The sequence below is a fragment of the Sciurus vulgaris genome (genome assembly GCF_902686455.1).
Source record: "Sciurus vulgaris genome assembly, chromosome: 16".
Lineage (NCBI taxonomy): Eukaryota > Metazoa > Chordata > Mammalia > Rodentia > Sciuridae > Sciurus > Sciurus vulgaris.
The window spans coordinates 2,408,919-2,422,668 of NC_136477.1; the positions used below are offsets into that span (position 1 = coordinate 2,408,919).

The following is a 13,750-nucleotide window of genomic DNA, read 5'->3' on the forward strand; positions in this document are numbered from 1 at the left end:
CCCTTGCTGCTGGCCGCCCGCCTCAGGAAGGCTGGCGAGAACAGGAGACAGGCGCCCAGGCCCCTCCCGAGGCCCTGGGCTTCCCCAACATCCTGCGTCCATCGCCCCAGCCAGGGAGCCCGCAGGATGGGCGTGGTTGGGCCTGAGCAGCTGCCCTGTCCCCTCGTGAACCGGGGCTGCGGGTCGCGCGGGGCACAGCCAGGCCACGCGGGGTTGAGTGCCCCAGGTCTGGAGCCGTGCAGCTGTGTGCATGTGTATATATGTACCTGTGACTCTGCCCTCACCTGTGTCCTGTCCAGAAGTCCAGAGCTGTGCCGGTGGACGGGGCGGCCTCTGCTGCTGGGCAGATGGACCCCTCCTCTGCCGGAAGCGAGGCCTCCGCCCACGTGCCGGCTGTGTACATTGAAGCGTGCATTCTGATTGGCCAGCATCTTATTTTTTGTTGTTTTTTTTTTTAAATAAGAAAACAAGCCCCGTGTCCCCCAACCTCACTCCCCAGCCTGGAGCAGGTGCCTGTGGCCCAAGCCTGGTTGGCCGCGGGGGCCTCTGCAGGACCTCGCGGGGCCCAGGCAGCACCAGCCTGCTGCTTCCGGCGTTCAGGCGGGGTGCTGTGGGAGGGGCCCTGGGGGCACCATTGTCCTCCTCCCAGGGGGGACTGGCAGGGGGCCTGTCCAGAGCCAAGGGAGCACCTCTGTTGGCCCACCTCAGGGACGCGAGGGACAGTGCAGCAGCTCCTGCCAAGGGCAAGCCCCAGGCGCAGTCCTATGGCACCAGGTCCCCCGTGCTGCTGCCACCGAGGGAGGGTCCCACGGAGGGGAGGGACCAGGAGGCTCGGGCAGATCCCAGGTGGAGGGGCTGGAGGGACGGGAGGACCCCAGAAGGAGGGGCGAGGCCTGGCACTGAAGGAGGGAGGTCTGGAGCTAAGCTGTCATGGTGAAAGGGAAGGACGCGAGGGACAGTGGACGGGCCCCGTGGGGAGGCAAGGGCTGGGCCGAGGAGGAGCCTCCTGGGACGCAGGGGTGGCCCGTGGTGCCTTGCGGGGCAGAGGCTGGTGGGGACAGTGCACGGGAAAAGGAGGCCTGGGCCGGAGGACTGCAGGGCGGCTGGTCAAGGGCCTGACCACTGCCCTTCCCTCCAGGCGAGGCCCTGTCCCAGGCCCAGGAAGGACAGAACGGAACACTGACCCTCCCTCCAGCTGTCCAGTGGGCAGGTTCGAGGATGAGCAAGGTCACGAGAAGCCTACGCTCAGCTGTCCCACGGATGGGACGGAGGGCGAGGCGAGCTGCCTTGGGAGCCGCTGCCTCCTGGTGAAGGGAGCCCTGGGGGCGGTCTGCGCACCGCCAGCTCGGCGGGCCGGGGGCGGGCAGGGTCTCCCAGGGAGGCCACAGCCTGGGCTGGCTGAGGGAAAGGGCAGGCGCTGCTGGAGGCTGTCCGGGGGCGGTGACGGGCTTGGCCAGGGCAGGGTGCCACGGTGGGCAGACTCCGGGTTTTGTTGTGCTTGTTTACACTTCTGCTCAGGGCGAAATAAACACGGAATACACTGACGTAAATGAACAAGCCACTCCGCTTACGGCCACCTCCACCGACTCCAGAACCCACCCGGCCCGTGCGCAGGCTCCCCGCTCCCAGTCCAGCACGAGTCCACCTCTGTCTCTGGACTCGGTCCTGGACCTTTCCTGGACGTGTTTGGGTCTCACTGGGCACGAGGTCCTCAGGTCTCGACACTGCAGCGTGTCACCTCACTCTCGCTTGTGGCCAAAGGACACTCAAACCCGTGCATAGACCATGCTGCGTGTCCCTTGGTCCCCCACGGAGCCCGCTGAGCACACTGGCGCCTGCACTCCTGCTCTGGGTGTGCCACCAGCTGTAGCATGACAGGGCCCCGGGGCCCAGGGCCTGTCCCCTGTGGGGGACTCGGGGAAGGGCCATGCCCAGGTAGACCCAGGGGCTGGGGACCTCCTAGCCCCACGCACCATGCAAAGGTGGCCTGGTGACTCCAGTGCCATCCCAGGCTAGGACACACCAGCTGTGGGCACTGAAGGCCTCCCCAGGCTGCGGAGGGAGGAAGGGCCAGGGTGGGACCAGGGCCAGCCCCGCCCTGTTGCCAGGTGGCCTTTGTCGCTGTCAACAATGGCCCCAGAGGCCTTCTTGGCGGGAGCCTGCAGGGACACAGAGGCAGACATGCAGACCCTGAGGCGGGAGGCCGCCCGGCCCTACGTCCCCCTGGGCACCCTTGAGGTTGACTTCCCGTCCCCTCTGCACAGGTGAGCCCTGTCCCACCCCCAACACGGCCTGGCCTTTCTCTTCTGTCCAGTGTCATCGGCCATGCTGTGGACACCCTCGCCTTCCAGCCACCCGGCGGCTCCCCAACGCCACCTCTTCCTGGCAGCAGCGGTGCGGGAATGGGGTGCAGGTGCTGGGCCTGGCCCGGCTGGGACCACCAACCCAGGGGCCCGAACAACAACAGTCTTGGTTCTGGGGGCAAACTCCAGATCAGGGTCCCAGGGCAGGCAGCCCCTCCAGAGGCTCGGGGGCCGTCCACCTCTCTGCGGCTCCCAGTGGCCCTAGCAGGCCACGGCCACCTCCAAGTGCCTTCTCCTGCGGGTGTCAAACGTGTCTTTAAAGAACACAGCACCAGAACAGGCCCACCCGCAGAGTGACCTCATCTTAATGAGTGCATCTATTCAAATCCTCTTGCAAATAAGGTTGCTTTCTGAGACTCCAGGTGGACATGAAAGGCAGACACTCCTCCACCCAGTTGTGTCTGCTGATGGGCACCTGCGGATGAACCAAGAAGGAAAAGTACACAGCTGTGCAAAAGAGTGGGCAGAAAGGAGCTTTGTGCTCCTCCTCCAAGGGAAGAAAGGAGCTCAGAAAGGAGGGAAGGCCCATGAACCAGGAGCTTCTGAGTGGAGGGGTGCACACCCTGCCTGCCAGAGCCCAGCGGAGGACGCTGCCAAGGCAGCGGCGGGTCTGGGAGCAGAGAGGCTCTCCCTGTGCTGTTGCTTTGCACCGCTTTCGTTCAGGGCCCAGACAAGCCCAGGCCTGGTGCCAGGCAGCACTCAGCCCTGGACGGCTGGCAGCCTGGCTTAGTGGGAAGTGCCTCGCCAGGTGTGGCCTTGCACACCAGCAGCACATCTCCACTCCTCTCCGTGCTGCACGTTCTGTTGCCTGATCTGCCCCTCCACACATTGCCTGCCGCCCAGGGCCTTTGCATGTGCTGTGTGCAGCCTCCTGGGGAAGCCGGCTCTCTCCCTGTCCTGGCCCAGGACAGGTGCAGAGGCCTCCCCGGCAGGCACTCCCTGAGCAGCTGCATCACTTACCCATCCTGGGACCACCATGTCCTCCCTGGGCCACGTGCTTGACCCCCACCCTCCTTCACCCCACCTGAGCGCCTCCAGGCCAGGGGCCCTGGAGGAAGAAACCCATGGGTCCTGGCAGCTGGACAAGCACATCAGTTCCCCAGCAGCAGCCACAGCCCTCGCGTTCTCCCCACCCTCCCCGGCCAGAAAAGCTCACAGGCCAAAGGAGTGGAAGGGTCTCCCGCTGGTGCAGTGCAGCCTCCCCGCTCCGACACCTGGGGCCGGCGCCCAGGGCTGAAGGGCAGACATGGCAGTGGGGCCCCAACACCCGCTGCCAAGAAGGCAGGCTGCGGCGGATGCGGCCACAGGCTCAGGCTCTGCTCCCGGTCCTCAGCGATGACTACCAGTCCCTGGAGGGGCCCCGCTGGACACCGGCCATCCAGCAGGCCACGCGCTGGAAGTACTCGCCCATGGGACGGGATGCAACAGGCCAAGCGTGGTACACGGGGCTGACCAACGCGGACCCCCGGGAGGCCTGGTACACCCTGCCCCGGGCCCAGGACAGCCCGCACCGCGAGGCTTACTCCCGCTGGCACCGATGCTACGGCTACCGGGAGCAGAGCCTGCCCCCGGGTGAGCGCCCCCCGCCCCGCACTCCGCCCTGCCCGGGTGGCCAGGCCGGCCCGCGGGGGCGGGGCGCCAACGACCTCCTCCCCCGCAGCCTACACGCAGCGCCTGCGGGAGACCGCCTGGTTCGACCCCTGCACGCCCGCGCAGTACCGCAGCCCCAGCGCGCGGTGGGGGAGCGTGCAGTGGCGGGACAGGCCCATGCGGGGCAAGGACTATGGTGAGCGGGCGCGCCCACCTGGCCGGGAGGTCCGGGAGCCTGGGCAGCGGCGGGCAGGGATGCTGGGGACGCGCGCTGACCCGTCCGCGGCCTGCAGTGGTCCACAGGAACCGCTTCAAGGCGGAGCCGCCCTCGCCCGCGACAGACTACGTGCCGCAGCTGTCGGCGCCCCAGCGCCCGCGCTACACCGCGCAGGACTACCGGCGGTGGGGCCTGGACCCCTACTGCGCCGCCACCGGCCAGCAGGCCGCGCCCGCCCTCACGCCCACCTTCCAATAAAGCTCGCTCTGCCCAGCCGCTGCCCGTCCGCCACCTCTCAGCTGCGCCCGGGGGTCTGTCCACGCTTGGGGCCGCAGCCACCAGGCGCAAGTGACCGAGGACCCACCGAGCGGGCGTGGCACACGGCTACCCCCTCCCACGTCAGCTCCCTAGGTCCCTGTCCGTCCCCATGAAACAGGAGCCGCACCCGTGGAAGCTCTTTATTCACACCCCAGTGGGTCCCCGAGCCCCCAGGGCAGCACGGCTGCCACCACACCAGGCTGTCCCACGCCCCCAGGGCCTGGTTTCCTAGCAGGATTAGGGCACCAAGCAAACTCAGATTCCCAGGACGGAAGTGAGGAGCACACTGGGCTGGGCACCCCTGTGGGACCCTCGCTGCCACCCCCAGAGGCAGGGCAGCCACATGGTCCAGAGGGCTGGGAGGGGGGAGGGCTGGGGCAGGCCCCTGGTTGTCGGCACACCCTGCCAGGTGTCCCCACCCCAGCAGGGCTGAGCCCAGGGTCATCGGTCCTGCCCCAGCCGCCAGGCAGGGCTAGATGGAGAGCCAGGAAGCCAGGGCAGTGGGGCTTCCCGGAGGCCTGAGGTGCCTGGGGGTGTGCAGTGGTCCCTTGGCACAGCTGCAGGAGGCCGGGGACGGTCAGGGCCGCTCTCCAGGGTCCCCTGGAAGGAAGGGGTGAGGGTGGCATAGGAGGAGCCCCCCCCACTGCCCCGCAGCCCCCTCCTCCCACTGGCTGGCTGCGCCCCGGGGGAGGAGGGGAGGTGACTCACGGCTCCGAAGGTGGATGGGCCACATGACTAGGCTGCACAGAGCCAGGGTGGCCACCACGCCCACGCCACCAGTCACAGCCACCATCACCCAGTGGTAGAAGCCCACACAAGCCCTGCAGCAGAGCTCCGAGCTGTCGGGGACAGAAGGCCGGGAGGACACCTGAGGCCCAGCCCTGAGGCCACGGGTGCCAGCTCCCGCCCTCACTCACGGCCTGTCCTCCCCACAGCAGCCACCAGAGGGCACCTGACTCAGGCCCCTCCTCTGCCCGCAGCCCTCCGGGGTCCCACCTCCCTCTGGTCAAAGCCCAGGTCCTCCCTGCAGCCCCCAGGTCCCGCACCACCTGCCTGGGAGCCCCTCTGCCTGCCTCCTCCCTCCCCGCCCTGCCGTCCGCCCCAGCCGGACACCTCACTGCACCGCAACACGCCCCTCAGCCCTGCCCAGGGCCTTGGCGCAGCTGTGCCTCCTCACTGGTCCAGAGCCAGGGGCCCTCCAGGTCCTCAGGAAGCCAGAGAGGCCCTGTCCTGCGGGCCAGGCCTCCACAGGCAGCTCACTGCACTCAGCCCGGCCTCGACCCACGTCCACGTCTGCGGTTCCCTGATGGGCCGGCCGGCCGCCGAGGCTCCCGAGTGCTGCCCGTGCCACCCCAGAACCATCTGCCTCTGGAACCCGCGTCTGCAGCCTGAGTCCCCTGACCCCGACCCTGCGGCCGGGCTGCCCTGCCTGCATGCCGCGGTCACAGCAGGCAGCATGGACAGCCAGAGGGACTGCCACGGGGGACACCTGCGTCTCCCTATGGGCCCTCACCCAGCAGGGATGGCCTCAGGCCCTAGGGGACACTCACGGGCAGGGGTGCAGGCTCTGCACGACCATGACAGCCAGCCCGTTGGCCACCTTGTCTGAGAAGCTCATGGCGCCATACACGAAGGCCCCGCTGTGCTGGGGGACAGACAGGGGTCAGCACCAGGCCTGCGGGCTCAGGCCCCCTCTCCGCCGCCCAGCAGACCTACCGTGTGGGGGCCAATCAGGTCGGCCGCCATGGCCAGCGAGGTGACCAGGATGGTGGCACAGCCTGCGCCCAGCAGCACGGCCGCCACGTACACGGCCACGCCCAGCACGTCCGCCAGCGCCACCCAGGCCGCGAAGACCAGGACCACCAGGAGGCCGGCAAAGTAGGTCAGCTGCAGGAGGCCAGCCACGCTCTGGCGCCCGCTCGCCATCAAGCGGCCCCCAAACGCCAGTCCTTTAAGGCGAGGGCAGACCCCGGGGCCGCGGAGAAGCCAGCAGCCAGCGCTCCCGGCCGCCGCGGACTGCCACCCACCCCTCGCGGGCCGCCCACTCACGTTCCGCCCGATGTGCTTGTTGAGGGGCTTCATGAGGAAGGAGGAGAGGAACCCACTGAGGTACATCACCAGGGGGATGGTCGCGATGAACTTCTGCGGGGCAGTGGCAGCGGCGTCAGACGGGGCTCACCTGGGGCCCCTCCCGCCCGGCCCCCGCGCCCGCTCACCTTGGGCAGGTGGAGGGAGTGGGTGAGGTACATGGCCATGTAGGTCTGGGACAGGTTCACAATGAGCCTCGTGGTCATGTACAGCACACCCACCTGAGGGCAGACCAGAGGGGACAGCCAGGGCTCAGCCAGGGCCCCGCGCTCCTGGCCCGCAGGAGCGCGGGGCCCAGGCGAAGGCGCCCGCGCTGGCGCAGGCGGCCGGGAGGGCCGGACCCACCTGGTAGAAGGCGGGCTCCCGGAGCCAGTGCTTCCAGAGCAGCAGGGGCAGCGGGCGCGGGGCCACCAGCGGGCTGTGCTCGTCGGGCTCCTCGGCCCGCGGCCGGCGCCCCTCCCGGGTGCCCAGGTGGAACAGCAGCGAGAAGACGGCGCCGACGCCCACCACCATCAGGGACAGGTTCTGGGAAGGCGGCAGGAGGATCAGTGGCAGCACTCCTGGGCGCAGGGACTCAGGTGACCGCCAGCCCCGACTTACCCGGAACACCGGCACGTCCTGGACCCCCAGCTGGTCACCCACGCTGACGTCCTGAGCAGGTCCCGAGCGCGAGGAGCCCTGCAGGTGCAGCAGCAGCCAGGCGGCACCGAAGACGGTGATGTTGGCCACCACCGTGAAGGCGTACCTGGCGGGGGCGGGGCCTCAGCGCGGGGGCCGGGCGCAGCCACGTGGCGGCCCCAGGGACGCGCCTGCATGCAGTCCACCCAGCCGGCCCCTCGTGCACCACCCAGGACCAGGGAGGCCGCCACCAATCTGAAAACCAAGTTGCTTAAAGATGGCTCTCAAATTGTGTCCCCACACTGCAGGAGGAGGACTGTGGTCTGGAACCACCAGGGCCACTCATGCCTGGAGACTGGTAGCCAGGCTGGAAGGGCACCTCTGGATTGTGACCCGACTTGGTTCCTTTGCTGAAAGTGGCACCATGCCACCTGCAGAGTCCATGTGCCCCCACGCTGAGCAGCCCAGAGTGGCCCAGCCCTGCAGGGCCCTGGGGACGCTGGCATTGGGCAATGCCTGTCGTTGGCACTTGCCACAGTGGGGAAGTGGAAGGGCCGGCAGGAGCCCAGGGCAGTGCAGAGGGGGGTCTGCGGGCAGATGCTGGGCCAGCCCCACCCAGGACCGCCGTTCAGCTCAGCCCGTCAGCCCTGGCCCAGGGCGCAGAGGCCCTGGGTTTGTCCCCAGCACAGCAAAAAGACAGCCTGGCTTCCGGACATTTCCTCTGGACTGTGGAAGATGTTACATTCCCGCCTCCCAGATTCCCAGAGACCTAGCACACAGCAAGCACTCAGTAAATGCTCTTATCATCACTGCCAGAACAGCGTCCTCTAGTGCCTGCAGCTAGTCGGGAGTGAGCCAGGCCCCAAATGCACCAAGTGGGAGCAACAATGGCTTGTGGTTCCTGTTCTGTCCAGTCCCCTCCCCTGTAAATCCAGGACAGGATGCCACTCTCAGGTGTAGGTGACACAGTGAAGCGGAATAAAGGAATCTTGCAGGTGTGATTTGGTCCTTAGGAAGGCTGTCTTGGGTGGGCCTGGCCTGATGGGATGACCCTTCTAAAGTGGGCTTACAGCCCCCTGAGATCAGAGATGCCCCAGCCACCATGCGCTATGGCTGCAGGACAGCACACGGCCATAGGGACATGCACGCAGAAGGGGGACCCCAAGCCTTGGATGAGGTCCTGGCCCCACCTGAACGAGAGACTGGCAGTGACCCTCCAGCTGCACTACCCTGGGTTCCAGGGCCTCACCCCCCAGCCGCCCAGCCGCACTGGCCTGGCTGCCCGCTAGCCTGGCCGCCGAGGTACCTGAGGGCGGTGAGCTCCACCTTCTCAGGGTCACTGGTGACCAGCTCCGGGATGAGGCTCAGGTGGGCGATCTGCACAGCAGCCCAGCCGAACTGGAAGACCACGATGAAGGGCCCGTAGTAGAGGAGGGCTGCCCACTCTGGCGTGGAGGGCCCGCAGCCCAGGCAGGGGCTGAAGATGAAGGGGAAGGACAGCAGCACGCAGGCAGTGCCTGTGGGGGAGCCACGTCAGGCTGGGCAGGCCGGGGAGGGAAGTGGAGGCAGGGCAGCTGCCAGGGACAGGCAGACGGGGGCACTGAGCACGGACCCCATCCGCCGGGCAGCGCCCCCGTAGCCAGGGAGGAAGGAGGGGCGGGAGTGGGCCTGCATCCCTGGTCATGGGATGGGACGCTGCTACAGGCCGATGAGGTCATGCAGCAGGTCACCGGCCCATGGGGAGCCCCAGAGAGCTGTCCACAACAGAGGCCCCGCCCAAGCCCCTACCCCTTCCCCCCAGGCCCAGCACCCTCAAGGCCCCCAGCCAGGACACAGGTGGTTCTGGGAAGGCCCTGATTCCCCATCAACTATCAGGGCTCTCCTGGGGACACTGAGGTATCACAGCCTGAGGACTCACTGAAAAGCAGAGCATAGCCCACCACTTCCCGAGACCTGCTGCTCAGAAAAGTACCTCAGAATGAATGGGAAGCTCCTGTGCCCATGGGCCACACCACCCACTTCCTGCCTCCCTGTGCCCCAGCAGTGTTCTGCCCCCGGGCCTTGGCACAGCTGCAGCCTCTGTCTGCATACACTCCCTCACATCTTGGCAGAGCCAGCTCCTTTCCACCCCTGGGCTCAGCTAGAATGTCAGCAGCGCAGGGAAGCCCTCCCTGACCAGCCCATCACCAGCAGGCCCCTCCTGGCCCTGGACACTTGCTGCACAGCCCGACTCTCTTCCTGACACCGTCAGCGCACCCAGGGATCCTGTCTGTCTGCAGCGTCTTGTCTGCCTCCCGCTCCCCCTGCACAGAGTGGGGTGAGCAGGGAAAGTTCTCCACTACTCCTGCGTCCCTGACGCTGAGCAGAGGACCTGGACCCTGCTGGCTTCCCGAGGGGTAGCCCCATGTGGGCACGTCTGTCATCCCAGCTACGGAAGGCCGAGGCAGGAGGATGGCAAGTTGGAGGCCAGCCTGAGTGACACAGGAGATCCCTTCTCAATAATAGAAGCTGGAGCTCGGGCTGGAGCTCGGGCTGGAGCTGGGAGCTGCTGGGCTCCATCCTCAGTGCCTGGACAAATCCCGTGCCACCGATGATTCTTTACCAACAGAGGCCTCTACCTAGAGCCCCAAGTGGCAGGCACCACGCCACGCCCAGGGGAGGAGCCGAGCCAGCACCCTGCGGCCGCCTGCCCAGCCTGGGGCTCCCACACCTCTCCTCTGCGGCCCACTTCCCCTTCCCAGCCTGGACTCCCCTGCAGCCTGGGGGCTGGGAAGTGAAACCAGACGCCCCTGCTCTTCAGAGCACCCACTCTGCTGGAGCTGGTGCCTGGGAGGGGCACCAGGCACATTCCTGGGGACCTGGAGGCCACCCTGGGGGCAGGACACAAAGGGTGGACTTCAGTCAAGAGAATGTGCCTCCCCGGCCAGATTCCATCTGGCTGCCCTGTCCGGTTAACGCCTGCTGGCCTAGGCCGCCTGGCTGGGAGGCCGGAGGCAAGTGTCTCCAGGCCTCCATTTGCACAAACGGAGGTCATGACAGCCCACACCTCAGGTGGGCACGGGGTCAGGGTGCAAGGCAAGAACCCTGCTCTTCCTGAGCCTCTTCCTGCCTCAGCAGCTCCACAGCCACGCCAGTTCCCACCTTTGCACAGCTGCTTCCCTGGCTTGGAATGCTGCCCCCTGACCACGCTCCTATTCACCCTGCTAAGCCCCAAGGCCAGTGTCCTCTCTGCTTTCTGACTGAAGCCCCGGTCTAGAGGAGGATTCAGGTCTGGCTCTCAGGGTCCTCCAGGTCTGAGGAAAATCCTGAGGAGCTTGTTAAGGAAAGGATCCCTGTCCCCACAGTCCAGCCCCACTCGGGTAAAACGGAGAGGTGGGCACTATTGCCAGAATGACGTACTCATCATCTTATCAGGCACCAGGAGGCTGCCTGGCTTCCTCTCCAACATGGGGGTCTCCCGTGTGCCCACTGAGTGGGGAAGGTGCAGGTTTTGCTGTCTGGAAGGCACCTGTCCCCAGGCCCACTTTGTGCGACACAAGCTGGCAGTTCTTTACCTACAGAGGTTCCTGTCCAGCCCCCACCTCTGCTGGGGCTTCAGACCCTCCTCCAGGGTCAGCTGGGCCCTCCCACCTACGATGGGCACACGGTCAGCCTGCAACAGCCACCTCAGGGCCTCTGCACACCCAGCATGCTCTCCAGGGAACCGCCACAGGTCACCAGCCCCGCTCCTGCCATCTGCACCCAGGCACAGCCTCACCCGTGGGTCAATGAATTTTCCCAGCTACATGCTCAAGCGGCTGGACCGGGCCCTGCACCCAAGCCCCACATCAGCCCCGGGAAAGGAATGACGTTGCTGTCTCCTGTTCCAGGAGGCCAGTCTTAGGTGACCCAGGAAGAACATGGGCATCCTGGACATCGGTGAAACCTGAAAATCCAGCCCCCAGGCCATGACCACAAGGATGCTGGCTGCCCACAAGCCCTCAGAGATCTGCTGCATCTTGCAAAAAATGTCACTCACTAGTCAAATACTGCCCCCGAGGGCAAAGGGGCACCAGCCCGCCCCTCCTGGTTTCCCACCAGTAGAATTTCAAGGAGTGGGTAGGGTTCTTGGCCCTGCCTGTTGACATGCCTGGCAGGTCTGAAATGCCAGGATGCAGCTGGCGGTTCTGCCAGGGCAAACAACAGAAAGCCTCGGGGCTGGTCTCACGGTCCCAGCTGGTGGCAGGAGGGTGGCAGCAGGCTAGTCTTATCAGGGAGCGCCCAGCACCCTGCCCCGGCACCTCTCGCCCTCACCGGAGCCCTCTAATCTGCAACTCTGCCAGACTCGTGGCCCACTCCCCTGGACAACCCACACTGGTCAGAGGCAGCGCAAGCACAGGGCAGACCTGGCCCCTCCAGTCCCACCTAGTTCCCAGCTTTTGGCTGGCTGGACACTACCCCTCACCCCCTAAAGCACCAGGTCACTGGAGATGGGGGCAGGGCTGGACAGGGGTGCTCAGGGGACAGACAGAGGGAGTCTAGGCAGCGTGACCTTCCCAGATGGTCTCCCTGATCAGAAAGGTCAGGATGGACCCGACAGACTGACAGGGAGGTGCTGGGCAGTCAGACCCAGTCCAGAGGGGTGCGCATGCCCCCTGGGGCCGGACAGACAGTTCCAGGGCCCCAGGAAGAGTTAGATGAAGGGCCTGCAGGCCAGACGGCAGCCTAAAAGCAGCCAGACAAGGGAGGCTGGCCATAGGCAGGCAGAGGGGACACAAGGCAGTTAAGCAGCTCATGGATCCAGCAGCCAGAGGGATACTGGGCAGTGGGACGGATGGAGAAGGCTCAGACTCAGGGACAGGCAGAGATGGGGCAGGCTTAGGCCACCGAACAGAATTACAGAGGGGAGGAATGCAGGTCACAGACAGCGGGGTTCAGATGGGGGACAGGTGGAGGAGACTCAGTCCATAGGACAGCAGACAGTGAGAGCCTGTACACACAGGTGTGGGGTGGGGCTCAGGCATGGGACAGAGTGGGGAAACCCGGGTTATAAGTAGACAGAGGGTTTCTGGATGACGGGACAGACAGATGGAGGAGGCTCATCCCCGGGGCAGCCAGAGGGGGTCTCGGCAGTGACTGGGCAGTGCAACAGCCGGCCTAGGCTGGCCACACAGGGTAGTTGCAGCCCCGCGCAGGGCGGGCGGGGAGGCGGGCGGGGCGGGCGCCTTACCGACCAGGTGCCAGGCCTTGCGCGGGCCGTAGCGGGCGCAGCGGCCGGCGGCGCGGTCGGCCTCGTAGCCCACCAGGGGCGTGCACAGCCCGTCGGCCACCTGGCCGAGCAGCAGTAGCAGGCCCGCGCCGCGCGAGCTGTAGGCGCGCACCGAGTGCAGGTAGAGCAGCAGATAGGTGAACCACATGGACGCGCACAGGTCGTTGAGGAAGTGGCCCACGGCGTAGCTGAGCCGGGCGGCCAGGGACAGCGATCGCGGGGGCGTCCCCGCTCCGGCCGCAGGGGGCCCCGGGCCCATGGCGCGGGCGCTGGGGACGTCACCCCGGGTTGGCTGCGCGGCGCAGAGGGGACCGCGGGGCCGTCCCGGCCCGCACCGCGTTCCGGTCACTCCGCGCGAGTCCGCGCCAGGCTGTCCTCCGCGCCGCGGGAGATCGCGTCTGCGGCAGCCCTGCCCGAGGGCCGGGAGCTGGCGACCCGGGCGGGGCGGGGCGGGGCGGGGCGGCGGCGGGGAAATCCCGGGAGCGGCGGCCGCCTCCACCAATCGAAACCGCGCGCGGGGCCTGGCCAGCCAATAACCAAGGAGGGGGCGCGGCCCTGGGCTTGGCAGGGCCTCCCCATAGGGTGTCTTCGGGGTCCTAGCGCCTTGCGGGGACTCTTGGGGTTTGCGAGAAGCCGGACCGTGGTTCGTGGCGGGTAAAGTAGAGAAGCCCGCATCCCTTCCGCCCACCCAGACTAGCGCCTGGAGGTCCAGCCACCCACGCCCGCCCGCGGCTTTACGAGGCCTAACGGGGGCCGGGGAGGTGAGGGTGGGATGGGGACGCAGGTGGGTGGGGACCGAGTCTGAGCCCGCCTCCGGGCAGGGTGACTTCCTGGCCTGAGAGATCCAATGGGATGCGGTGAGGATATATTAGTACTAATTAATTAGTTATTATGGATAACAATGGGGCTCGTCATTACAACACCACTTGGCATTTAATGAGTGCTGACTGTGCCAAGCGCCCCACGTGGCGGAGGCTAGTCTCCCTCCCATTTTACGAGCGGGCGGGAACCAGCCCTAGACAGGGGAAGCCAGGTGCTCAAGGGCGCCTGAGTCAGGAGCCCGCAGGGAGTTAGGTGCCCGGGGCCCACTGCCTCCCCTCTGCCGGCCTTCCAGGAATGTGTCACTGAACGCCAGCGGTTGCCAGGCCCCCAGGGTTGGGTGCGTTCCCTCTAGCCCCCAGGCCTCCTGCCGCGGTATTTTAGAATTTAAATTCTGGAGTCAGAATCCTGACGTTCACACCTAGTCCCTTAAGCGGCGCACGGGCCTCTGTCTTCCAGCTCTAGAATTGGTACCATGGATGCAAAACG

General features: G+C 66.6%; 2 protein-coding genes across 4 annotated transcripts; one reads left to right on the top strand and one right to left on the bottom strand.

Moving 5' to 3' along the window:
* Nucleotides 1-1,422: 1,422 nt before the first annotated feature.
* TEKTIP1 (tektin bundle interacting protein 1) lies at nt 1,423-5,988 on the top strand. 3 transcript variants are annotated; one of them, XM_079114915.1, is made up of 4 exons: nt 1,423-2,264; nt 3,697-3,935; nt 4,024-4,149; nt 4,247-4,611. In XM_079114915.1, the coding sequence occupies exons 1-4, from the start codon at nt 2,131-2,133 to the stop codon at nt 4,426-4,428; spliced, it is 681 nt and encodes a 226-aa protein (XP_078971041.1). In that variant the 5' UTR covers nt 1,423-2,130; the 3' UTR covers nt 4,429-4,611. The 3 variants fall into 3 exon arrangements, 2 of the variants coding, with proteins under 2 accessions (XP_078971041.1, XP_078971040.1); XR_013759848.1 differs by lacking the exon at nt 1,423-2,264 and adding an exon at nt 5,424-5,988 and having other exon boundaries at nt 3,192-3,935; nt 4,247-4,518; XM_079114914.1 differs by lacking the exon at nt 1,423-2,264 and having other exon boundaries at nt 3,192-3,935.
* MFSD12 (major facilitator superfamily domain containing 12) lies at nt 4,928-12,882 on the bottom strand. The gene is made up of 10 exons (XM_079114916.1): nt 12,404-12,882; nt 8,501-8,711; nt 7,177-7,321; nt 6,922-7,101; nt 6,705-6,797; nt 6,538-6,630; nt 6,205-6,375; nt 6,039-6,133; nt 5,197-5,327; nt 4,928-5,088 (listed from the first exon to the last, which is right to left on the bottom strand). Exons 1-10 carry the CDS (start codon nt 12,699-12,701, stop codon nt 5,066-5,068), a joined length of 1,440 nt encoding a protein of 479 aa, XP_078971042.1. The 5' UTR covers nt 12,702-12,882; the 3' UTR covers nt 4,928-5,065.
* Between the last annotated feature and the right edge of the window lie 868 nt (nt 12,883-13,750).